Consider the following 25,030-nt stretch of genomic DNA (forward strand, 5'->3'; position numbering starts at 1 on the left):
CTTTCTGCTGCAAACCCTTTCAGTGCTATGCTGTGGAGGGGCACCTACTGAAGACAGAGGAGGCAGGATGTGTTGCCCCCCCCCCCAGTATTCTCTGTGATGCCAGTCGCTAGCTTCTTACATCTGTATGCTATCTGCTGTATTGGTTGTCTGTTTTTCATGAGTTTGGTTTAAGATCCACTTAGGAGTTCTTGATCACAGTATATCCTGAGTCTAAAACATTTTGATGTTTACTAAGAACACAGTTCTTGAGAAAAAGGAAGATGACAGAAGGGTGGAGGTAAGCGCTAAAGAGAGAGAGTACAAACCAAAGAGAACTGTGGCTTCTGACTTTTTTCACACTAGATTCTATGAGTATACATATAAGAAATTGGATAAAAACTGACAATCATTGGGACGTGTCATGCAGTTGTAACCTGTGCCCTCTGGGTACCCTCCTTTAGAGGCTATTTGCTATGTACCAATACACGCTACCTCTTTCAGCTCTAAACTATAGGACTGCAAAGTTAAAGGCTGAGTGTGTTGAGCACCTAGTTACAGGAGCCTTTCATGTTGCCTTTTTCGTGCTGTGGATTCACCTTCCTGTCATTTGCAGCTTGTTATTGGGACCCATAAGGCTGGAAGTGAAACATTAAGTTACATGTTTAGAGTACTTCCACAGACATAGCAGCATTACAGAGCATCTCCCTCTAAACTTATATGCCCAAAGGGAATAACCACAGCCAGGACACAGGTACCATGTTGTTTGATGACATCTCTTTACTGTGTCCATATCTATAAATATATAGACATGAGCTATAGATGCTGTCATAAAAGGAATATGAGATGTATAACTGCTAAAACAAACCTTACCAGTTTGGTGACATCCACGAGAAAACTCAAGACAGAGTAAGATACGCTCCTGTATCTCTCTAATTGTCATCTTTAATGTCAGTCCTTCAGTACAGGGAGGATCCTGCATCTCACCCAGGACCTTGTAGGAAAAGTTTTGGGGGCCTAATTTTCTCAGATCATTTTCAAATAAGTACAATGGCTCTGGAATGATAATCTGGGAATTTAAAAATATGTTTAAATGTGCATGGTAAAATTTACTAAAAATTAGCTCTCTGAGCTACAATTTAGTTTTTATAGAAGAATTCATGTTTCTTTGTCTTTTTTTATTGTAGTCCTGAAGAATATTCTTACATATAACAAAGAATTCCCATTTGATGTTCAGCCTATCCCATTAAGGTAAGTAAGTGTTCTTAGTGTCCTCTGTATACCTGTTTTTCAGATATATCTGTTGTTTTATCCACTTCAGTGTCTTTGATATTGTTATCAACATTGGTAACAATATGTCAGGCTCTTATAATGCTCAGCTTCCTGTGGAATAGCTGTGAGGCCTTGTTGTATTAAGTGTTCTAGCTCATTGTTCAGTTTCTCTCTCTCTCCCTTGTAGACGGATTTTGGCACCTGGTGAAGAAGAGAATTTGGAATTTGAAGAAGATGAAGATGGTGGAGCTGGAGCAGGACCTCCTGATTCTTTTTCTGCTCGAGTTCCTGGTGGGCATCCTTACACAGCAAGTGCACTGCTTTATCCAGCAGGGAGTGTGGGACTTGTGTTGGTGTTTGTTAGTGGAGAGGAAAACCTCTCCAAAGCCCTTGCCAACTTTCACCAAACTTCCTTGGCTGGGCACCGTCAGTGGTTATCTCAGCTCATGGTGTGGTATGGTCATCTGTGTTAGTGGTCCTTAGAACTCATGCTCAGTGACTCACCAAGATAACACAGGAGCAAATTAGCCACAGGAAAAGGCATACGGACCAAATCAGAGGAAAGTGGGTGTGGACTCCAGAGCCCCTTTCCCTGTGCTGCCAGCCACATAGGCAGTATTTAATTCCTGCTGTAATAACTTGTGTCAGCATTGTGAAAGGTGAAATGTCTACTTGGAGATTCAGCACACGGCTGCTATTGATAATTGACCACAGAGTCATTTTCTACCTACTGTAGACCAAAATTGTAGGTGTCAGAAGGAAGGAGTGTTCAGCACTAGCCATACTACTCACACAGTTCAGATGTTGTAAGATGAACAGGGCAGATGGAAATCCTCACCAGATTCAAGATCCCAAATGCCAACCACAGGCCAAGCTTTGTCTTGGCCCTGCAGTATGAGCCGGTCTCTGTGTTACCTAATCAGTCTTCAACTGAACTGTAGTTATAGGACCAGGCCCAGGTAGGCAAACACTGGAGTATTACCCTCATCTAAGAGGAATGAAGAATACATAGTGAACCTTTTTATTTGTGGATGAGGGTCTTCCCTCCCTGTGACTATAAATAACTTCTGGGAAATTACACATAGTAGTTAGTTGTTACTGCTGACACCCCTTCTTGGCTACAAGACATTATTTCTGGTCTGTTTTGCTTGTAAAGACACATGCTTATTTCTATTTTTTTAAAATGTTATTAGATTTATTTATTTTTTTAAATTTCATGTGTGCATGTTTTGCCTGCTTGTATGTATGTGCACCATATGCATCCCTAGTACCTGTAGAATGCTGACCACTACTGTTGAGGTAAGCACAATTTTCTATAGGCTTTTTTTTTTTTTTTTTTTTTTTTTTTTTAGCACAAACTAAGAAAGGGATTATGAAATTTGACTATGTTAGCATGAAGTTTCTCTTAGAAGACTGTTACAGAGCAGAGTTATCTGACAGCCTGAGCTGTGCTCTAGTGTGTTAGCAGCAGTGTGGCTGTCTTCTTGGAGAATGAGTAGAGGTGTGATGGCTGCGGAAGCATCATGGGTGCCCCCAGCATGCTGTTTTTGTCTTCCATGTTCTGGAGCTCCTGACATAGTGTGCCCATATTGTGAAATTCAGCAAGCTGCATGTAAAATTTAGTCATTTTAAATAATATATTTTACGTTTTAGTGAGATTTTTTTTAAAAGAAAAACCACTATTAAGCTGTTTATAAGACATGTAACTAGAGATTTTCCTAATGTATTAGAAATCTCACACAACTTAAATAAGAAGTGGCTATTTCAATAGAAATGTGGACAAAATAATTGATAAAGGAGAAAATCCAAATGCATGACCTAATAGAAAGACGTGATGCTCTGTCAGCCATCAGAGACCATTCAGTTATAGCTAGGTCATTGCCTCTCCATACCTAAATTGGTTCAAGTAAAGCATCTGAGAAAGGAAGTGTCCAAGGATTATAACAGCACTGACACTGCTGCACTGTTGACAGGGACAGAAATGGAGCATCCTACTATGGTAGGAGCTGATGACGTAATTAGCACAGACCATGAGACATAGTAATTTCTGTTTCAGAGAAGTTTGTACCAAAATATGTTGGCCAGTGTATATTTCTTAGTGTTAAAAAAATAATAATCAAAGGTTGATCAACTCAGATATTCATGAGCAGAAAAGTTAGTGCATATATTTCAATCCTTGTCTAATAAATGTTATTTAATTGCATGAACCTTTTCTGCAGAAGAACTCAACTAAATATGAGTACTCCCATTTCTTTCATAAAATTTCAAAGGTATTCTTACCTTTCTGAAGCTTGTCTCTGAGTCCAGTGAAAGGCACTCATTCTGTAGGTGCCTGTATTGGTAATCAGATAGTCAGAGACAATGCAGACAGTCTTGGGAATTTTTGTGTGTATGTTCAAGATCACTCCTATCCCATTAAGTCCTATTAGTGAAATGCTACAGTGAAGACCATCACCCTCCCTTAGTTTTCTATGTTGTCTTGATATTAGGGAGTAAGAAAAGGAGCTGGATGTGCTGTTTTGTGCCTATAATCTAGCACTTGGGGACTGAGCTTGGAGGGTTGCTTTTGAGTATGAGGTTAGTCTGCGCTACACGATGAGACCCTGTCTCCAAAACCAAACACCAAACCCACAAAAAATTGTTACTGCATTTAAAACTACTATTACTTTTAATAGCATTATTATAGTATTCAAATGAAATTTACCTACTGTTTGGTGATTCTTGATTTACAAAGACTCTTATCTATCTAGAATTTAAAAATTCTAGATTTATGAAGTGATGACATCATGACCACCTTCCAGTTTTACATTTTCATTGCCCGCCCCAGTTTCTTCACACCTGTTCATTGTCAATCGGGTGTTCATTTTAGAAGGTACTGGATTCTTCATTATTGAAAGTAGGATAGCACATTGTTAAACAGAAAGAAAAGATTCCAACCAAAATCCTATGTTAATGTGCTTTAACTTACTGCACACACACTGGATTAAAACTGACCATTTTCTTGAGGATTGGGATGCTCATCTCCTCTTTTGAGGGGGTGGGGGTTGTGTGTGGTATTTATGTGCCTGGTGCATGCACCTACGTTTTGGGTGCATGTGCCCATGCATACAGATTTGGAGACCAGATTCAGCAGCCCTCTCTACTTCATGCCTGGAGACAGGGTATGAACTGGAGTCTTAGCATTTGGGATTGGGGCTCCTCTGCCTTCTCCCCTGTGCTCTAATGCTCAGGTCACGGCAAGTGCCACCACATGCGGCTTTTTGCTCAGGTGTTGGGTATTCACATTCAGCTTTTGGAGAAAGCACACTTAGCACTGAGCCCCTTCTCCAACCTGGTGATTTAGTTTTAAGAATGTAATTGGTGAATGGAAGTGTTTCAGACATTTGAGTTGCTCTTGCAGTTTTATGTTGCTGTTCCCTCTAGTACTAACTACTAAGAATGCATCATGCAGAATAGGATGAGGAATAGAGTAGGAGATTAGGCCTTAATAATCTACCAAATAATTGAATCTATGAATGCTAAACTATACATTAGTAGTAACTGAAGGATTTTCTGGTCTATTCTCAAATTTCTCTAGTATGAGAATAACAGAAAATACTTCAAAGTTTTTCTGTCCTTTTTCTACAAGTTCATATTGAGATAAAGAGTATATCTTTACAAGTACATTGAATATATGTATTATGTGGTAGCTTAGAATTAGGCTTCCTTGAGTAACATGAATTTTTAACAAACTAGCCTTAATAATTCCACTTTTATGGTGTTTGTGGAGTATGGAATGCAGATTTATCTTGCATATGATTAAATATTTGTTCACAGAGAATAACACCAAGCTAGGTGTGGTGACACTTGCCTATAATCTCCATATACAGGAACCTAAGGACATCCTAAAAAGCAAAAAAGTAATAATACAGTGTTTGAGAGTGCTAGAAAGCAAAATGTACAATGCCTGCCTGGTTGCTAAGTTATAAGGAAGCCTGTGTCTCTTTTGCTTGCTAAAATGTTTACTCTGGAATTATTTGTGGCCAAATTTTTATTCTGGTTTCTCTGTTGCCAGGTACTTTATTGCCACGGTTGCCATCAGAACCAGGGATGACATTACTCACTATCAGAATTGAGAAAATCGGTCTGAAAGATGCAGGGCAGTGCATTGACCCCTACATTACAGTCAGTGTGAAGGGTGAGGAGCTCTGGATGTGGTTTCCTTTCTGCAGATGTCACACTGCGTTGTTCCTAGAGTGGTGGCTCATATGTCTGTAGCAGCTAATTATAATTCATTCTATAATGATAGATACCCTGAAATTGATCTTTATTCTTTCAGTGAACACTTCTGATAGACTTAATAAACATATTTTTTAAATGTATAGCTTAGACTCACTTTTGCTTTTGAGCATGTCTTTGGTTCTTTTTATGTTTCTTACTCCAGCCCCATCTAGGGAGCTGTCTAGCCATACACAGTCCCCTCAGCAGCAAAGATAGCTTCCAGGATACAGAGTTAGAAAATGGTCCTCCTGTACCCTTTGATTCCTACAGCAGGGTTCTGTAAGGTTGATGCTGCAGTGGAGGTTGAAAGTAGAGGCCAGGAGAGGGTTGGTCTGTCTGTCCAGATTCTGAGAGTCTTGCAGGACGGGAAAGAAAGTTATCAGAGTTAGAAAATGTGATTATTCTTGCCATTTTTTCCATATCCCTAACAGAGAATACACATGGTTGAATTCTTTTGTTGTTGCCTCACTTATTATGCAATAGTTTATACCTATTATACAGTATCTTATAACTGTCATCATACAGTGCTTTATACCTATCGTATAGTACTTTATGCCTATCATCATACAGTACCTTATACCTGTTATATAGTACTTTATTTGCAAAGCATTTAATCTTTAAAAATTTTTCTTAGGTATCAGGCATAGTAAAGCATACCTGTGATCCCAATTTCTAGACAGCTGAGGCAGGAGAATCACTTGAGCCCAATTTTGGGGAACACATAATGAGATTCCGTTTCAAAAAAAAATTAGTAAGAATAGTTATTATTGGATCAGTAAGGGTGTAGTCATCATTATTGAGAAATAACTACAGTTAATATAAGTTAATATTAAGCTGAAGTCTGAAACTAACCAAAGAACCAGATGTGGGCTGAAAGTAAATGGAGGCAACTTCCATCACTTGTAGAAATAAATTCATACCCATAGGTTCATTAGTAACAATTAAAATATAAAGTAATTTAGCCAGAGAAAATTTGAATATGCATAGACCATGATTGACAGCACTAGTGATGGTAATACTTCAAGGCAGTGGATATCAACCTTCATAATGCCACAATCCTTTAGTACAGTTCCTCATGTTGTGACTCCAAACCAAAAAATTATTTCATTCCTACTTCATAATTGCAATTTGATACTGTTATGAATCATAACATAAATATCTGGTATGCAGGATAGCTGCTATGTGACCCCTGTGAAAAGGTTGTGTGACACCCTTAGAGGGGGGGGTCACAATCCACAGGTTGAGAACCACTGCTTTAAGAGACAGATAGCTATCAAGTGTGTAAAGTATTCATTCTTTATACATTGTTTGATAAACCATTTGCAAAATGATATAACTCATTCAGGAAGGTACTAAGTAAAACATAAAATATTGAATGATATGTAATAGGTGTTATGTTACCGTTGCTTGTTTGTTGAACTGAAACAGGAATAATCAGTTGTACCAAATTACTGTAGGTTGCTAAGGCATCTTTGTTGAATAATAAATATATAAACACTTATTTTTTAAATAAGCCTAATGCAGAATTTGATTAAGTGGGGTTCCTGGTCCCAGGATATTAAAGCCATACTCAGTAACTCAGTATACCATCTGGTTGTGGTAAATAAGTTATGTTTTAGGAAGCATAACCAGAATGCAGGTACTACTTATGAACTTTTTCACTGATAAAAGGGATATTTTGGCAGCCTTCATGCCCATCTGACTAGTACAGCAGAGAAGTTCTGTCTTAATTATAGACTTAAAGCCTTTCTAGTCATGCCCTTGATCAGTGTTGCAAAATAGGGGCTGAGAGCCACATTGTAGCAAAGTTTATTCAGTCCACATTCTTACTACACAGAATAGAGTTGTCCTTGCCCTCAGCAAACAGGAAGTTCTTTTCCCTCTTAAAGATCAAATTTGATCTGCAAACTTAATTTTCCCCTCCCTGTTGTCTCCCATCCTCTCAGTTCTGCTCCCTCCACACACCCATGAATAGCAGTAGTTCTCAAGCCCCTGCTCGTACAGTGAGGCATCTCTGAATTCCCAAAATCCTTCCCCCATCCCACTTCTGCAGGAAATGTGGCCCTTAGTAGTCTTAAATGTGATTGCCACTAAGTGGAAATTTGTTTCTCTCTAGATTTGAATGGCATAGACTTAACTCCTGTACAAGATACTCCTGTGGCTTCAAGAAAAGAAGATACATATGTTCATTTTAATGTGGACATTGAGCTCCAGAAGCATGTTGAAAAATTAACCAAAGGTTTGTGACCATATCTTTGTTTTCCTATGGACAGCACTCATTTGGGAGGGTGTGCACAGTGGTCCCATCGTAGTCCATATCTGTCAGAAGTCAGTGTCACCTGGTTAGTTGCTTTGATGAAATCCAAATAGTAATGTTTTTTAAATGTTGAAGTTAGGTGATATGGGTGGGGCATTGGTGGCTCACATCTTTAATCCCAGCACTCAGGAGGCAGAGGCAGGTGGATCTCTGTGAGTTCAAGGCCAGCATGGTCTACAGAGCTGGTTCCAGGACAGGTTCCAAAACAATACAGTACAGAGAAACCCTGTCTCAAAAAAAAAAACAAAACAAAAAAAAAAAAACCCAAAATCAATCAATCAATCAATCAATCAGTAAAAGAGATTAGGTGATGATATGTTTTCTGGTCGTATAACAACACTAGAATATGTTCTTTAATAGTAAAATTTTAGGCCTGGAAAAAGGCTCAGTGGGAGGACTCCTGAGGTAGGTTCACTGCACCCATGTAAAATTGAGGCATGGCAGCTTGCCAGTGCTGGAAGATAAAGACAGATGAGGTTTGCTGCTCAGCCAGGCTAGCTCCAGGTTCAGTAAGAAACCCTGTTTCAAAAAGTGATGTGGGAAACTGACTGAGGAAAAGCCTGACATGAACCTCTTGTTTACTATGTACATGTATGCATGCACACACAGCAGTTTTTCTCTTTCTGATGAGTGGGGGAAGCTAGAACTCCTGATGGTGCTCTAATCCCCTTCCTTCCAGTTGGATACACTGGCCCGAAAGTGCCAGAACTTCAGTTCATTTGAGGGAAGGTGGGTAAAGAAAGAGCCACCTTTTGTCACAGTGAAGTTGCATCACTAGCCTAGCACAGGTCTTAGCAATAAATCCTTGCAGTTGCCAATTGCTCACTATTGGTATTCTCTGCAGAGAAGCCTTCAGAGACCCTTATGTCACTTGAGCCGCAGCTGCAGTTTGAGATGCCAAGCTCTGTAGAAAATGCATATGAAGTGAGTGCCTTTAGAAATAGTCCCTGCAGCCTCTTAGTGTTGATGCTTTTCTTCTCAAATCCAGGGCTGTGGCAGAGGCAGCCCCTGAACCCTGGTGGATGAGCCATGGTGCAGCCTTAGCAGTGTGCCTTTTAAAGTCCTTCAGGTCATTCTGATAGATGCCAGAACTTGAAACTCTGGGTTAGAGGGTGCATAACAAAGAGATTGCAACACTGAGTGTGCCATTTCCGCATTTTTTTGAGACCTGTTTCTGATGTGAAGGAACACCGCAGTGTGGTCCGTGGGCTAACCTTCCTTACTGTGCTTTGCTCTTCCTGATAACTGGTGAATTGTTGCAGTATATTCAGGACTTCATCGTTCCTTTTCTCCAGCTTTGAACTTAATATCAGTCACTGTAGTTCTAAGTGATGCTAATTCTAATGAGCTTTCATTTTTGTAAGCCTTTCAGTTAGTAATCTTAGGATATCCTAATTTTACATTTTTAACAAATGTGTGGAATACAGAACTCTGCATACCAAGACTGCAGTAAAGATCTTGTTTCTGATGATGCAGATAAGTAGGAACGATGGTGATATGTTTAGACTTTGTTAATGTGTTTTGGCCTCAGACACATCATGATGAAAAGATGTATTCCCAGCTAAAGAGACTAAGAAATATGGTCTGATAATTTGATGCTTCTACTACTGCTGTAGGAATGAGAAGAAATAATACACCTGTGTGGACCTAGTAGGGCTCTTTGCTTAGGGAAGTTGAACCCCAGTAGCCCAACTGTTGAGATGCTTTTGTGTGAGGAAGTATAGGCTAAGGGTGCCTGTTTCTCCCTCTCTTTCCACTGTGTCTTGAGTGACTGGGCATTTTTGCTTGATTTTTTTTTTGTTTATTTGTTTGTTTTGTTTTGTTTTTGAGACCGGGTTTCTCTGTATTGCTTTGGAGCCTGTCCTGGAACTAGCTCTGTAGACCAGGCTGGCTTCAAACTCACAGAGATCCACCTGCCTCTGCCTCCCAAGTGCTGGGATTAAAGGTGTGCACCACCAATGACCGGCTTTTTGGCTTGATTTGTGAGATGCTCTGTTTGTATTCAAGTGCCAGGACTGTTCACTTGGCTGTTCAAAGCATTGTTAAACGTCATCAATTAGAAGCTGTATTGTTACTAAAATAAATGTCAGTTATAGCCTTTTAAGACAGGATCCAGTACCTCCCTGGTTAAAGCAGAATTAAGTAGCAACTAGTTGAGTGAGACATCAATTTCCATTGGTTTCCATGCCTTTTTTAGAAATCAGTTTTGGGCTACCCTGTAACTTATATCCATAATCTGAGCTGTTTTTCCCTTCAGGATACAGAATTTATCTGTCAGTTTTTGAAGATGTGAAACCATGTCACTTTCTCATAAATGCTTGATTATTGTTGCCTTTATACCCTTCCTTCCATAGCACATGTTGATGTAGATGTCAGCATTGATGGGTAAAATACACAGCTAATGAGGCATTAGGTAACATTTAACAGCACATGACTTGTATTGATTGGATTTAGGGGTTTGTTTCAGGAGGAAGCAAAGCTGGTTGAGCCTGAATGTTTTAAAAAGAAACCTTCACTTCCAATTTGCCTAATACATGTGCACTTTACCTCTATGGACTCTGTTCCTCTTCTAAAATTTGTTTTGTTTTGAAATTTTTCCTGGGTGTAGTTGTATTAGTTTGGGTTTCTATTGCATGATGAAACACCATAATCAAAAAACAAGTTGGGGAGGAAAGTGTTTATTTGGCTTTTACTTCCATATCAACTGTTCATAATCAAAGGAAGCCAGGACAGGAACTCAAAGAGGGCAGAAACCTGGAGGCAGGAGCTGATGTAGAGGTTATGGGCTTGCTCCTCATGGCTTGCTCAGCCTGCTATCTTATAGAACCCAGAAATACCAGCCCACAGATGATACCAATCACAATGCCCTTCCCCTTCAATCATTAAGAAAATGCCTTACAGGTCTGCATACCACCTGATCTTTTGGAGGCATTTTCTTAATTTAGATTCTATCCTCTCAGATGACCTTTATGTCAAGTTGACATAAAACTATCCATCACAGTGATATACTTGAGTACATATGTGTGGGTTCACATGTGTGTGCAGGTGTACCAACATGTATACACACATGTATGTTGGGGCCCAAGGCTGACAGTAGGAGTATTCTTCAATTACTTTTTCTTATTCATTGAGACGTGTTTCTCAGTTGAACTCAGAGCTCACTGATATAGCTAGTCTAGCTAAACTTGCTTTAGGAGTTGTGACTCCTCCCTCCAAGATCTGGAATTGCAGGCAGCAACCACAGCCACCTGTCATTTATATGGGATCTGCGGATCTGGATTCCAGTCCTCCCACTTGCTTTAACCACTGAGCCATCTTAGTCCTGTTCTGTGTTCTTTAGTGATTTACATTCTTGAGTCAGTCTCGCTCAGGACTTGGTAGAATTAGTTGAAATGGAGAAATGTTAAGAGTAGAATTTGGGTTTGCTACTCATAGCAACCAATAGTTATACCTCAGCAGACTGCATTTAACAGGTTACCTTGTTGATTATGCAAACCATTGCTTGTTCATATGCTTCTGGTGAGTAAAGAAAGCTAATTAACATGGAAGGGACTGCCTGTCGTTTATGTGTCTTTCAATTTCATAGGTGCCGCCATCTTCTTTGAATTCAAACATTACAAGCCTAAAAAGAGGTTTACCAGCACCAAGTGTTTTGCCTTCATGGAGATGGATGAAATTAAACCTGGGCCAATTGTAATAGAATTGTAAGTTTGGGGCATGGCAAATGGAACTTGGGGGTCAGCCAGAGTATTTTAAACAATAATCTTTCTGTTGTGGTTCCAGATACAAGAAACCCACTGACTTTAAAAGAAAAAAATTACAATTATTGACCAAGAAACCACTTTATCTTCATCTACATCAAACTTTGCACAAGGAATGATCCTGTTACAAATAACCTGGAACTTATGTGAATTTTACCACGTGGAAACCATCATAGCTCTCTGTAGCATATCACTCTTCAACAGGCAGGAAATGAGCCCTACCCATGCCAGATGGCCAGCAAGTACATTGCAAAGCCGGACCCCAGAACTCAAAAGTTCAGCACATCACTAACCTATTGGATACAGGTTTATTGTAGATTTTGAAACATTTTTACTTTTCTATTAATTGTGCAATTAATTGTCTATTTTCTCATTACCACTACTCCTCCCCTGCTTCCTGGATAGTACTATTGTGGTAGATGTGCTGAACTTCAGACACTGCAGCAATAAGAATGTGCTAGAGTTTACATTTCTGCTCACCTTTGCTCCAATATGCTCTTCTGGCTTGAATGTCACATTCTGGGTTGAGATGGGGAGAATTGCTTTGAGGAATTGGACTAGTTACATTGCCTAGGAAAGTCTGTCTGGAAGCTTATAGACACTCCTTAGAAGTGGCCAATCCAAATGCCAGAGATCTCCTGCATGGAAAGTGTGCCCTGGCCAGATGAGAATGCCCATGAAGTGTTCCCAGATGACCAGATTGGCTTCCTGAAGTGAACACACGTATAGTCTGCTCTTCTCTGTCACACTGCTATTCTTCCTGGTAGATTCTGGGGTTAACGCCGGAACCATCTCAGAGTAACTCCAGGTTTTAAATGTGTTTACAGTATCTTTTAAATTGCATCATTTAGGAAGAGTTGAGTCAGCTATTAAAATACTTCGGATAACTGCTGCTTCCTGATAACCCATTGTGAGACCTTAAGACCGCATACCTCTCCTTAGTATGCAAAATCTGGAAAGATAGTTTATTTTTTTTTAAATATAGGTAGATAGAACCACCGTTTATTTCCTATTTAGATATACAGTCATTCATTCCTTTGGAAAATATGCAGGTCATTAGTTATTTTAAATTGACTTTTACTTTTGATGTAACCAGGCATAAATAAAACTTTCATATAGCACATGATGGATAGTTGTTACATAGAACATTAAGATTTGTGAGGGGTTTTCTTTGGGTTAAACATAGAACCCACATATTTTAATATTCACTTTTCAATGAACAGTGCATGAGAGGACTGCACTGTCAGTACTGGGCCTGTTTTTAAATAGTATAACCTCATTATACCATTCAATATATTTGCTTTTAAAGTAAGTAATCTCAGTGAAGATGTTTTAACCTTGCCCTTCAAGAGATCTAGTCTTGACTTTCAGCACCTACTAGTCACTGTTTACTACATGGATGTTAATAAAAACTGTGTTTCAGGCTCAACCTGAAAAAAGTTCACAGTCAAATTAATCTTGATCCGATTAATTCCAAATGTTGAAATAATTCCCTTTTTAGTAGCTTTAGGAGATGAAGAATTTGCCTTAAATTAACTCATTGTCTGACTCCTAAGCTTTGGGTTGTGGATCTCAAGACTTAAGGCAAGAGCCACATCTCTAGGTCATGTGAAGGGTCTAAGGTGCTTGGCAGTATTGTGTACCTGGGGAGCACTCAGTAACCTGGGCAGTACTCTGTACCTGGGGTGTACTTAGTACTTTCTGTCTGATGTTGCTGACTAGACCTAAAAAATAATCCCTTCACACCTACTATTATTATTAAAATGTAGTAAAGACTGTATGTACATCGTCCTTTCTCTTTTGTCACAGACCATAAGACAAGTAGCAGAGTTGTAAGTTTCTGTGCTGCAGTGCCGACCCCTCACATAAATGTGTTTATATGAACTACAAATGCGTGCCATCAGGGTTAAAGAACGCTAGGAGAACATTGTGTGATAAGTTTGGCTTTAATTCAGACTTGAATGGCAAGACTGTCTTAAAGCAGTTAACACAAAGCATTCCTCACTTCACAAGTTTCCATTGCATTGAAAAAAACTGCTGTAGAAAAATAGCCTTTTCTCTAATAGAAATGCTTTCAGAGTGAGGTACTGCTCCTAGTGACAGTTTTAGCCGCTCAGCCCATAAAGTTAGTTAGCTGGAGGCAACTTCTGAAACAGGAACTTTTGAAATGGAAAAGTGGCTCAAATGAGGTATAACGTCCTCTGTGCCATCCATAGACTTATGGCTTATTATGGGCTTTTGTAGCATAGGATGTACAATCAGTTGGAATTGAGGAAAGGCTGTGGTAGACTGGCTCAGATCTGCCCAGATACACCACACTGGGGTTTCTCTACATTTTCCTGATGATGTTCATGATATACAACAGGGCAACCAAAGGGCTTTAGAGCGGAAATATCCCCATTTTGAATTTTGAAAAGGGGGGAGGGCATTACTTAGCTTTACTATTTGTCTTCTTAGCTGGTATAATCTTTATATGCCATCTAAACTTAAGTAGCTGAAATAGTAGATGCAGGATATCAAGTTTTGAAAGAACCTGAACTACATAGCTGAGACCCTATCTTTTTAAAAAAGTTGCAAAAATTAGAATTTATATTAATGCAATGATTTTGTGTAGATACATTCCAGAAGCTGTATTTGAAATTTAGTCTTATTTTTATAAGTTTAAAAAATAGCATATGCTAGAGGCGATAAGAGATGGTTCAGGGATTAAGAGCACTTGCTGTTCTTGCAGAAGACCAGGGTTCAGTTCACAGCATCCACATGGTGGCTCACAACTGCCTATAACTCTAGTTATAGAGGGTCTGGTACCCTCTTCTGGACCCATGAGCACCAGACCATACATGTGGTATATGTACATACATGCAGGCAAAACACATATGTATAGAATAAAAAATAATTTTTTAATGGCATACACTATCCTGTGGTGTTTTCTTATAGATATAAAATCTTCTGTAATTCCAGGTTGGGCTAGGCATATTAAACTCTTACTGGAAGACTTGCAAGCTCTCATGAAACTTCTGCATTCAGAGACCCTATCTTTATATAGTATGTCTTCGATTGTTGACGATTTTATTTCACATTGAAGCTTTTGCTCATTTTTCAAAGTACCCACATGGATTTAACATCCCAACACGCCATGTCCTAGGTTTCAATATCATGATTTCACAGGATTTTGGGGAATACAGTGTCACAGTAAGCAGTTTCCACCTTTTATAGTTTTACATATACATAATATGCTGCTAAAGTTACTATAAATAGTCTGAACCAGTTGTTTAAAGACTGTAAAAAGGGATGTAAGACTTTACATGATCAATACCAGATTCCTAGACTTACCTGATTTATAAATAAAAGCACCAATATTTGAATATCAATTATGAATAGTATCTTAAAGAATTAAGCTAGGCAAGGTGACTCAAGCCTGAAATTCCAGCCTCTCAGGAGCTGAAACAAGAGGATCACTGAGAGTCTGAGGCCAGGCTGGGCTACAAAAATGAGACCCTATCTCAAAACAACCACATAATTGAGTTCAGTCCATAGTTGTGGACTGAAGACATAGGTAAATTTCCTAGTTTGCATTCATTCTTCCTCATGACACCTTCCTGATTCTTGCTTGACATATTCCTTGAAAATCAGCTGCAAGGGGATGTGAGAGAGAATAGAAGAGATATCCCTAAAAAGAAAAGATCTTACAGCCATGGTACGTGACTTATCTTGTTATGTACCCTTGGTGCACGAATGGTTTTAAAAGTAACAAAACGTGAGGTCAAAAAATTTATAATTTAATTTCCCCTCCCCCCCATGTTTTAAGGCATGTGTATGTAGGTCAGAGGACAACTTGTGGGAGTTGGTTTTCACTCTGTGGCTCCAGGAATCAAACTCAAGCTGTCAGGCTTGGCAGTAAGTGCCTTTACTTGATGAGCTATATTTCTGGCCCAAATAATTTTTTCCCCCTCAGTTTTTGAGACAGGTTCGATGTATCTCTGGCTGTTTTGTAACTCACAGATCCAGCTGCTTCTGCCTGTGCCACCACACCCAGCCCCAAATAATTCTTGATACTAATGCAAATTTCTACCCAGAAAACCATTCCCAAACAGGCAGTGAGCATCAAGAAGGTGCAGAAAGGTAGGAGGGGCGGGGTGGGGTGGGGCTGTAACATCTTTGAATAAGAGGAAGAATCCCTATAGAGCTCACTGGTGACTTAGGGAGGACTTAGCAGTACCACATGGAGTGTGCACACTCACCACTGCACTTCCAGAAGAAGCTCAGCTATCAGGGTTCCCAAGTGATACATGTCTCAAAACAAACCAAAGAATCAACAGACACTTGGAAAATATTAATAAACAAAGTTTATGAACTATTACTACAAAGGAGAGTTTATGATCCTTGAGTAAACATTTTTAGCGTAACAGTCCTTGAGACACAGACAGAGCCGTGACAATCTTGCTCTGTATCAGCTGGCATACACTAGACCAAGGCCATGGAAATACGTGTTCTTAAAGCATTTCCACAGGAAATGTTCATTCTTTAGGATATTCTAAATCATTTAGCAATTACATACGCTATATAAACTAAACACAGGTATTCTTTATTGCACATTTCAAAGTTGGAAGGACATTAGCTTAAGAGGTGATTTTTTTTTTTTTTTTTTTTTAGAAGGGAGAATAATATTTTTTTGTTTGGCTCAAAAATGCACACTGCCAAGGCAGCTTAGTACTAAAAACAAACTGTATAACTTGTAGGTTTTGAAGGTGATGAAATTCTTTGCTGTAATAACAATGCACTGTCCATTCTCTTTCTCTCTGACTACAGTGGTGGAAGTCAAAGTTAGGGGCTGGGTTTTGAAGTCGGTGAACAGGCTTGGACACTGCTTGGAGAGGCAGGTGGGGCTTCCTCTCTTGGACCAGAAGGCAATAAGTCTCTTGCAGCAGGTTGTGGCAGCGGGTATTCCTGAGGACCATGAGTTGGTGGTGGTAGACGGGCACCAGGAATATAGTACTCTCTTGGACCAAGTGAACCTGGAGGTCTAAATGGTGTGTGTCCTAGTAAAAACTCCCGAGGGTCAACAGGCAGGTCCCGTTTCCCAGGCAGAACACCTGGTGCATACTCTCTTATGCCTGGTGGTGGACACATGCCTGGAACTAGGAAACAAGAGTCATGTAAATAACAAGCAACATATTTAAATAAACAATCATTCCAAGTACAGTAACATATTTATTAATTTCTCAGCCCTAGAAAATCAAGTGTGGCACCCTGACTTTAAAATAAGGCCAATGAGACTTAGCAAATTAAAATTAGTCTGTGGCCATAAGCAAAGGACAGGTTTAAACCTGGCTCTGCTTAATTCCAAGTTTTCTTTTCACTCCACATATCTGCATTTCAGAACAGCTCCATTCAGAATAACAGCCATGCCAAGAAGTTAATGAAAACACAGATTCACTGTGAAACATGTTCACTGCAACAAAGTTGGTAAAGGTCTACTGCTTTGTCAACTGCAAGTTCACATGGTCAAATTACATCAAAGATCTGGACTCAAATTGATCTGCATTCACTAGATTACTATTGTGTTCTCTGTGACAGCTCTATCTAGTCCCGGTGAGAAGGGATTGTTTAGCTTTCCTGTCTATATTCTGAGACCAGTAGCTTATGCTTCTATTTGTATCTGTGACCTACAGGGTGCTATGGCATGTGTCACCCATCTTTTCCATATATAACATGGTGCTGAAATGCACCTGCAGAGAGAACATTACTGGCTCTCCTTGTCCAGCTATGCCCAACTCAGTTTAGGGAGCTAATAGAACCTATATGTGCTCAGAAGCTTGACGATAGGTTACAGTGTACTCTCAGCTATATCGTCATTTGGAAAGTTCTATGGTAGCAACTACTTTAGCAAAGAACAGAAAAGATGAGTATGTTTTATAAGTCAATACTGTTCAGATCATCATACCAAATGGTGGAGGAACTGGCCGAGGCCCAAAAGGCCCACATAGCTGAGGAGGTGGTCCATATCGAATAGGTGGTGGCACGGGACTTCCCAAAGGGGGACCAAAGACAGGAGCCCCTGGAAATGGAGGGGGCCCTTTGGGAGCCATGTTAACCTGTAGAAAAGAAAATAGAGTTTGGAAATGCTTTTACATGGTGCCAAGACTAGTAAACTGGCACCTGTTCAAAGAATTGTTAGCCTAACACACCACCTCACCACATGTTGCCAATGACAACTCAGAGGTTAGAAGGATGCTGCAAGCAGTGTGACTCAGGTTACTGCTTGCTATCCACACAGGAAAAGGAAAAGTCAGAGGACTACCAGCTTTATAAGAAGTGATTGTGACACAGGTCATGCCATACACACTGCAATCTGCATCAGAAGAAGCACTCCATATCGCATCACTGTAATTCCACATGTACATATTAATACAGAGAACAAAATGAAAATACTGTCAGTATACAAGCAGTAATAGCAACTATTCAGGGCAGCATTTTCACTATATTATCCAAATTCTTGGGTCTTTCAGTCTGTAAGTGTGACTACCCTGATTTAAATGTGGGCAATCAAATGCAAGAGTTGAGCTGATTTGGAGGTCATACTGCATGTAGAAGGGCAGGCTAGAACTCAGATACCAGGCTCTACTCCAAGGCTGCGTCCTCCTCATCCTCATAACTGAAGTCTTCAGTCTCTGAAGTCTGGACAGACCTCTGGGTCTCACCCAGGCTGGCCTTGGATAAAGACTTCTCAAAGCTTGCAGATCCATGGAGTCCTGCACTAGACTTCATAGTACCCCAGCAGTTTTATGTTTGTAATCAGGAAGACAGCTCCAGTAATGACCTTCACTGGCTAGCAACACTACACACTACAGAACAGGACTTTCCGTAATTTGTTGTATAGTGCAGAAGGCTGAGCAACTGCAATAGCCACACATGTCACTGCTGCAAGCACTGAACAAGTAACTCAGTCAGGACCAGATCAACAGATGGTACACACATTTCTGTTTGTAAGCAGTCTGCTTTCATATTATTCAAAAGTTTGCCAGGTACACAGATCCAGGGGGGTTCAGAAGCTCAGTTCCAAGCAGATAATGACACTGAATAATGTGACTTACAGTGAGTTTCACTTTGAGCTTTCAGCACACAGCATACAGCGTAAGTTGTACTGACGACTTCTATGTAGTAGTAGTTACAGCAAGTGTTCTAAACTGGTTAGTAATTTAACCCAAACAGGAAAATGTACACCAACAACCAACCACTCTAGCTCAGTGACACTCCAAAGTCAAGGAGCGCTGGGATAGATGGAGAACAAGATGAGTGTCATGCTTTTATAAGCTTCTAAGGACAAACCAAGCAAAACCAAAGCTCACTCTGGCCCTCAATCTCTAAACACTTACGGCTACTGTATGCTCAGCTAAAGGGGCCATGCTGGAACATGAGGGGCTGTCAGGATCTTGGGGAACCGTTTGCTTTTAAAGAAACAAATAGACATATAAACAAGAGAGGAAGCAGGAACCAGCAGAGAATTCTCATTGCCTACACAGCATACCTTGCTCTCATCCGTGGCCTTCACTGGAGAGGAGCTCCTGGAGGTGCTGTTCATCATGGGTGCTGGATCTGGGTCTGCAAGAGTCCAGAGAATGACTTAGACTCACCCTGCATGTGTTCTGAGAAGAATGAAGGTCCCACATGCAGGAGGCTCAGAAAATCCTTAGGCTCCTTACCAGAAGCAGAGTGTTTCCCAGATGCCTCTGATGGCCACCGAGGGCGAGGTAAATGCCTGTCCAATGACCCTTGAGAGAGAAACAACAGAGCCCTTGATATGTAGTTTTCAGGAGGAATCAACCCGTTGTAGATAGGGCTCAACTCTTAAAGAGCAGCACTACAAATAGATCTGCTAGGTGAAGTAGCACATGTCTGCAATCCCAAAAAGGGGTCTCAATGTATGAGTCACAATTTATGCAGGCTTCAAGTATTGAAACAAGAATTGCCCCAGTTTCTGTAAATTATTTCTAAATTGTTTTTCTTTATGTGTATGGGTATTTTGTCTGTATGTATGTATCTGTACCACCTGTGTGCAGTTCCCATGGAGGCCAGGAGAGAGTGTCAGATCCCCTAGGACTGGAGTTAAAGGTGGTTGGGAGCTGCCATGTAGATGCCATGACATGAATTCAGGTATTCTGGAAGAGCAGCAAGTGCTGATAATCACTGAGCCACCTCTCCAGCCCCAGGACTGCCTTAGTTTTAAAGACAAGCAATGAACTTTACAGTAAGAATATTGGTCTGTTGCTTCCAGCTGTAACAGCACTGTACTGGTGACATTTCTGAGTCTGACTTCTAATCTTCCTGAGTGTCACAGACGGAATTAGAATATGGTGGCATCTCACAGTCATGGTTAAATTTTAAAGTATATATTATTCTTAAAAAGCAAAGCAGGGGCCCCTTGAAGGCTATAAATCTTTGTGTTCTATAGCAGAGCTTCCAGGAACCCACTTTTCTATTAAGACAAACCTGAGTTCTAACAGGAAGAACCCACTTCATGTACTATAGTGCAGAGGGATACACCAATGCTCACCACATTCACTCCTAGGCATGTCTCTTCGACTGAGTGTGGCAGAGAGAGGTCTCCCAGGTAGCTCTGCTGGTAGGGGAGGGGAGCATTCACCACCACTCACAGGGGATGGGCCAAAAGAACCATTCTGGCTCAGACCTGAAGACAGCAATTCCTTGTTACCACTCTATGACAGCCCCTTTCCCTCCAGTAAGCTCAGGAGTCTTTCTAGGGCATCATACCTATTATAGAAGTAACTTTTAATTTACACACATTACACACCAAAATCCTGCTGCCTTGTACAAAGTGCTTCCTACCTCTCCGGGGAGGATTTTGTATATTCGGTCTTCCTGGCATTGGTTTTATGATCACAGGTTCATCTTGACTCATTACCATCTTTTGGGACAGTTCCAGTAATCTTGAATATTGAGAAAGAATGGGCTTAAAATGGAATAGCCATCAATTCCTTACTAGATAGCAGCTAGCATTAAAACACTGTAAAAACTCTGGAGAACCCCATACCTGTGCCTCAAGTTAGCGGCTTCTCTCTTCTCCTCTGCCAAGGCCCGCTCTGCAGCACGAGCTTTGAGCTATAGGAGAGAAAGGCATTGTGGTCAGGTGTGGCAGGCTGTGCACAAAAATAAGAAAGGAAAAGCCCTTACCCAGTTATCATGAGCTTTCTTCTCATGAGTAGCGATCTGAAAAGACAACACATCAAATACAGGTTAAGGCTCTTTATAATGCCCATTTTAACATAGATTAGCTTTCAAAGACAATCTGTAACTAATATAGGCCAATATTACCTGGCTTTTAAATGATCGTTCTGTTTTCTGTAATTCTTCTTCCATTTCTTCAATTCTCCGCCTAAGAATTACACTCAGCATTATCACTTAAAACACAACTAGATAAAAATGGCAACAATCCAACAAGGTTCCCTTGACTCTGAACAACTGTAGATGTTACCACACATTAAAAAAAAGAACAAAAAAAAAAAAAAAACCCTGTTTTATATAAATTTACACAAAAGTACAGTATAATCAAAACAAACACATTGGTTTTCCTGTCATTTCATGGCTAGACATTAGATTATCATTTCCTTAATGGTCTTCAATATGTTCTCAAAAAATCCTGTGACGAATATCTGCTTCTACACAATTACACAAAGTTTTTTTTCTTCTATCAATAAAAAATTAAACAGGCTAACAACTACTGATCTATTAAATGGTACAATCACTGCAATGATTTTTGAAGTCACATAGCCAACTGTGTTCTTTAAAGAATGACTCTAAACTAGCAGTTCTCAACCTATAGGTTGAGACCCCTTTGGCAAACCTCTACCTTCAGAAACACATTATAATTCATAACAGTAGCAAAATTATAGTTTGAAGCAGCAAGGAAATAATTTTATGACTGGGGGTCACCACAACATGAGCAGCTGCATTAAAGGATGGCACCCTTAGGAAGGTTGAGAACCACTGCTCAAGTATATAAAACTCCTCCCCACTGTTACACCCACAGCCATCTGCAAGAAAAAGGGCCTCTACCACCCTTCAGTGTGCAGGCTAAATAAATTTATGTTAGCCTTTTCCATTTCTTTTTCCCTCTATGAAAGAATGAACTCATAGCCCCTCCCCACTTAGTTTCTGTGTTGTTTTCTTCTGTATAATGGTTGTAGAAAGAAAGCACAGCCCTGTGTGGGGCCCCAGCCCCTGTGCAGAACTTGAACTTACTTGTAAGTTTTTACTTCCTCTGCAGCCAAAACCACCTTTTCATCTGCAGCTGACAGCCGCTGCTCTTTGTTTTGCCGCTCATACTCCTCTTGACTCAGTTTCCTAGGATAAGCCAGTTATTAAGTGAATGTCTCTCCTTATATCAGTCACCTCTCTCTGTTCAACTGTCATTTCCTATCCTCTGTTTTTGTTTGTTTTTTGAGACAGTCTTTCTCTCTGTAGTTCTGGCTGTCCTGGAACTCATTCTGTAGAACAGGCTGGCCTTGAATGTGGAGATCTGCCTGTCTCTGCTCCCTATTCTTCTCTAATGACCCAACACATGAAGACATGCAAAGAAATTAAAACATTCCTTGACATCTAGGAAATCAAACTCGGACCTCTTGGCAAGCCAGGTGCCTATTCTAAGTGTGCCCCATTATTTCCCATGACAAGTAAATAAAGCAGTTGTAAAAAGTACTATGTCTGTGGAAAACCTGTACTGTAGATAATCCAAGTGCCTTCCCCTTCTGTGGGAATCAGCAATCAAATTCAACTAAAACAGAGGCAAAATACTGTATTTATAGGTAGGGGACAGCCTTCCTATACCGTGGGAAACAGCAGTGTAACTCAACTAAAGCAGGGGCAAATGCTTCTCTCTGCCCTGGAAAAGTATTAATTATATTTTTATATTGTCCTAGAACTATTGTATAAAAATCCAGGTGTGGAGGTACACACCTATAACCCAACAGGGGGAGGATGAGGCCGGCAGATCCAAGAAGCTCATTGGCCAGATAGCCTACTAGAAAAAATGCTCTTCTGGTCAATAAGAGATACGTCTCAAAAAATAAAGGTAGACGTCAAAGGAGGAAAAGACAGCCAACTATGACCCATGCAGAAGTGTGCACACCCACATCAAGTATATATAGTGCACACATACACAAAACCAACCCGTAACCACAAGCACAGATACACATACACACACACACACACACACACACACACACACACACACACACACACACACACACGGCAAGACAAAGACACTAAGGAAAAGACAAATCCCTGTCATTTATAAAGGGAAAAATCTGTAAATGAACTTTAGACAAGGTGGCGACTGCACAGTTGGACATCACTGGGACCCTACTTCTGCAGAGCCATCTCCTTTTGCTGGTAGAGCTCATTCAGGATCTCCACTTTCTGCTTCAGAGTTTTACACTCATCTTCCAGCTCAGCTTTAGTAGTCTGAAGCGAGTTGCAGTCATCTTCCAATTTCTTGATTTCATCTGTAAGGAATACAAAGGTTTTCTCTATAATTGCAGAGGCTGGAGACACAGGGCTGAGGGAGGCAGTTCTGGCAAGCAAGAAGCATGAATGTTGGAACCCATTTATCTTTCTAGTCAAATTTTAAATCATTCCAATACATGGCAATGTTATCTCCAGAAGAACCTACCTTCCAGGTTACATTTAGTGGTCATTGATGTGCTTAGCTTAAGCTGTAAAACTTTTAGATCCTCTTCAACTACTGAGACTGCAGTTTGTGTCTAAAAATTACAGAAGAAAGATCGAGTCTTAAAAGTGAGCCATAGGAAGGACTCCCGGATGCTTCTGGAACTACAAACAGGACAATACCCGAGAGACGTCCATCATCTCCTTAATTCTATTTTTTATCTTCTCACTTCCATCACCTACAAGAGAAAAGGCTTCAGTTGCTTTTTCTTCTTTGCTTTTTAATGACATTTCCATGACTTCCCTCAAACAATGATCATAACCAAACAGTGGAATAAAAACAAAAACCAACTAAGAGAACTGATGAACTGATTTAGTGTTGAAAATGTAGATGTACAAAGTTAACTACCAGTTTGTGCAATAAAAAAAAAAAGTCATCCTTACTCCAAGATTGAGTGCTTTCTTCTCTCAGGTCACTTACTTCCGCCAGGACAAATGTCTACCTAAGACATCCAGGCCTTTGTTCCCCCTTGAATTTGCTGCAGGGTGTGACTTAAAGCACCCAAATTGATAAGGAGCAGTTAGTATGCAACTTGGGAGACATTGGAGACAGTTCTTTATCAATTAGCATGCTGCCCTCTAGCATCCTATGATGCAACTCTAGCTTCTTACCTCACAGCCTTAAGTATGATTCCAATCACCTCAGTCCTCTGAAAACAAACTGCAGGCCTTAAGACCAGAGATACAGAGACCATTCACCAAAGGATGAGACAGTGTTTTAATACTTAGAGGCATGAGATGACTGAAACAGCTCTACTGTACATGTCAGGGTCCTTTTCATGCCTACATTACACTATACCCGAGTAACCCATCTGGTCCAACACAGACATACACATCTACAAATCCAGTGGTGTGAGCCCACAACCATAAAGCTTATGATAGCTGAAAAGCAGCCTCAATGAACTGAAATTAAGGTCAAGAGGGCAAAATAGGCCCAACCTCTCTTACCTCCTACTTCTCCATTGGCCAGCTCATCTGACTCCTTTCCTCCTTGATCCTGGCCCTCAGATTCAAGTTCACACTCTAACTGATTCACCTGTGTGATGCACTTGGTCAAAGCCTAGAAAATAAACAAATGGTGTAAAAGCCTCTTGGTTTTAAATCAGAAGCATTCATAGGATTAAGTGTGTACTCATGAGGATAAACTCACATTAATATTGCTGTCTTTGTGAGTAAGAGCTACTTCCAAGTCTTTCTGGGATTTCTCCAATGTCTTGAGTTGTTCAGTAAGCTCAGCATTCGATTTACTCCACTCCTCAATCTGCTGCTGCAACTGAAGTCAAAATGTATAAATTCCTATGGGGCAGGGGTGTGTATAGGAGACATCTGATCTATGTGAGTTGGGGGTAGGAAGCCACGTCTCTTCTTGGCATGTCACTAGGAGCTAAAATATCAGTAAAGAAAAGGTGTGAATGGTCTCAACCCTCAGAGGTGCAGGAAGAGCATTAGTGTGATCAGGAGGTTCCCCAGATGACTTCAGCCTTCAGAACACTATGCTAATTCAACTTAATTCACTCCCAGGATGAATGGCTGGGCACACCTCAGGCTCCTAAGTCCAGACTCTGATCATATAACCTCCTCTTGGTCAGTAAGGAAATAACTATTCACAGACTGGTATAAAATACTATCTCATATAAAAATAGTTCAACAAATGACTTGCATTTGACAAGATAAAGAATAAGCACCCCGAGTGCTG

The 25,030-nt window shown here is 40.3% G+C and overlaps 2 protein-coding genes across 2 annotated transcripts in view; one reads left to right on the plus strand and one right to left on the minus strand.

Moving 5' to 3' along the window:
* Positions 1-12,710, plus strand: part of Aida (axin interactor, dorsalization associated) — a 33,343-nt gene extending 20,633 nt beyond the window's left edge. Inside the window, exons 5-10 of the mRNA XM_051186503.1 lie at positions 1,167-1,230; positions 1,439-1,542; positions 5,306-5,428; positions 7,628-7,750; positions 11,415-11,532; positions 11,612-12,710. Of these exons, the coding sequence (XP_051042460.1) occupies positions 1,167-1,230; positions 1,439-1,542; positions 5,306-5,428; positions 7,628-7,750; positions 11,415-11,532; positions 11,612-11,708 (629 nt within the window). The 3' untranslated portion in view covers positions 11,709-12,710. The remainder of the gene's footprint in view (positions 1-1,166; positions 1,231-1,438; positions 1,543-5,305; positions 5,429-7,627; positions 7,751-11,414; positions 11,533-11,611) is intronic.
* Positions 12,711-15,920: 3,210 nt separating this feature from the next.
* Positions 15,921-25,030, minus strand: part of Mia3 (MIA SH3 domain ER export factor 3) — a 40,760-nt gene continuing 31,650 nt past the window's right edge. The window contains exons 14-28 of the mRNA XM_051186485.1: positions 24,485-24,607; positions 24,283-24,394; positions 23,458-23,513; positions 23,279-23,369; positions 22,973-23,111; positions 21,850-21,951; positions 20,923-20,983; positions 20,782-20,817; positions 20,642-20,709; positions 20,437-20,537; positions 20,144-20,278; positions 19,293-19,361; positions 19,118-19,191; positions 17,534-17,684; positions 15,921-16,721 (exon numbers count right to left, since the gene is read on the minus strand). Coding sequence (XP_051042442.1) covers positions 16,414-16,721; positions 17,534-17,684; positions 19,118-19,191; positions 19,293-19,361; positions 20,144-20,278; positions 20,437-20,537; positions 20,642-20,709; positions 20,782-20,817; positions 20,923-20,983; positions 21,850-21,951; positions 22,973-23,111; positions 23,279-23,369; positions 23,458-23,513; positions 24,283-24,394; positions 24,485-24,607 — 1,626 coding nt within the window. The 3' untranslated portion in view covers positions 15,921-16,413. The remainder of the gene's footprint in view (positions 16,722-17,533; positions 17,685-19,117; positions 19,192-19,292; positions 19,362-20,143; positions 20,279-20,436; positions 20,538-20,641; positions 20,710-20,781; positions 20,818-20,922; positions 20,984-21,849; positions 21,952-22,972; positions 23,112-23,278; positions 23,370-23,457; positions 23,514-24,282; positions 24,395-24,484; positions 24,608-25,030) is intronic.

Source organism: Phodopus roborovskii, unplaced genomic scaffold (genome assembly GCF_943737965.1).
Source record: "Phodopus roborovskii unplaced genomic scaffold, PHOROB, whole genome shotgun sequence".
NCBI lineage: Eukaryota > Metazoa > Chordata > Mammalia > Rodentia > Cricetidae > Phodopus > Phodopus roborovskii.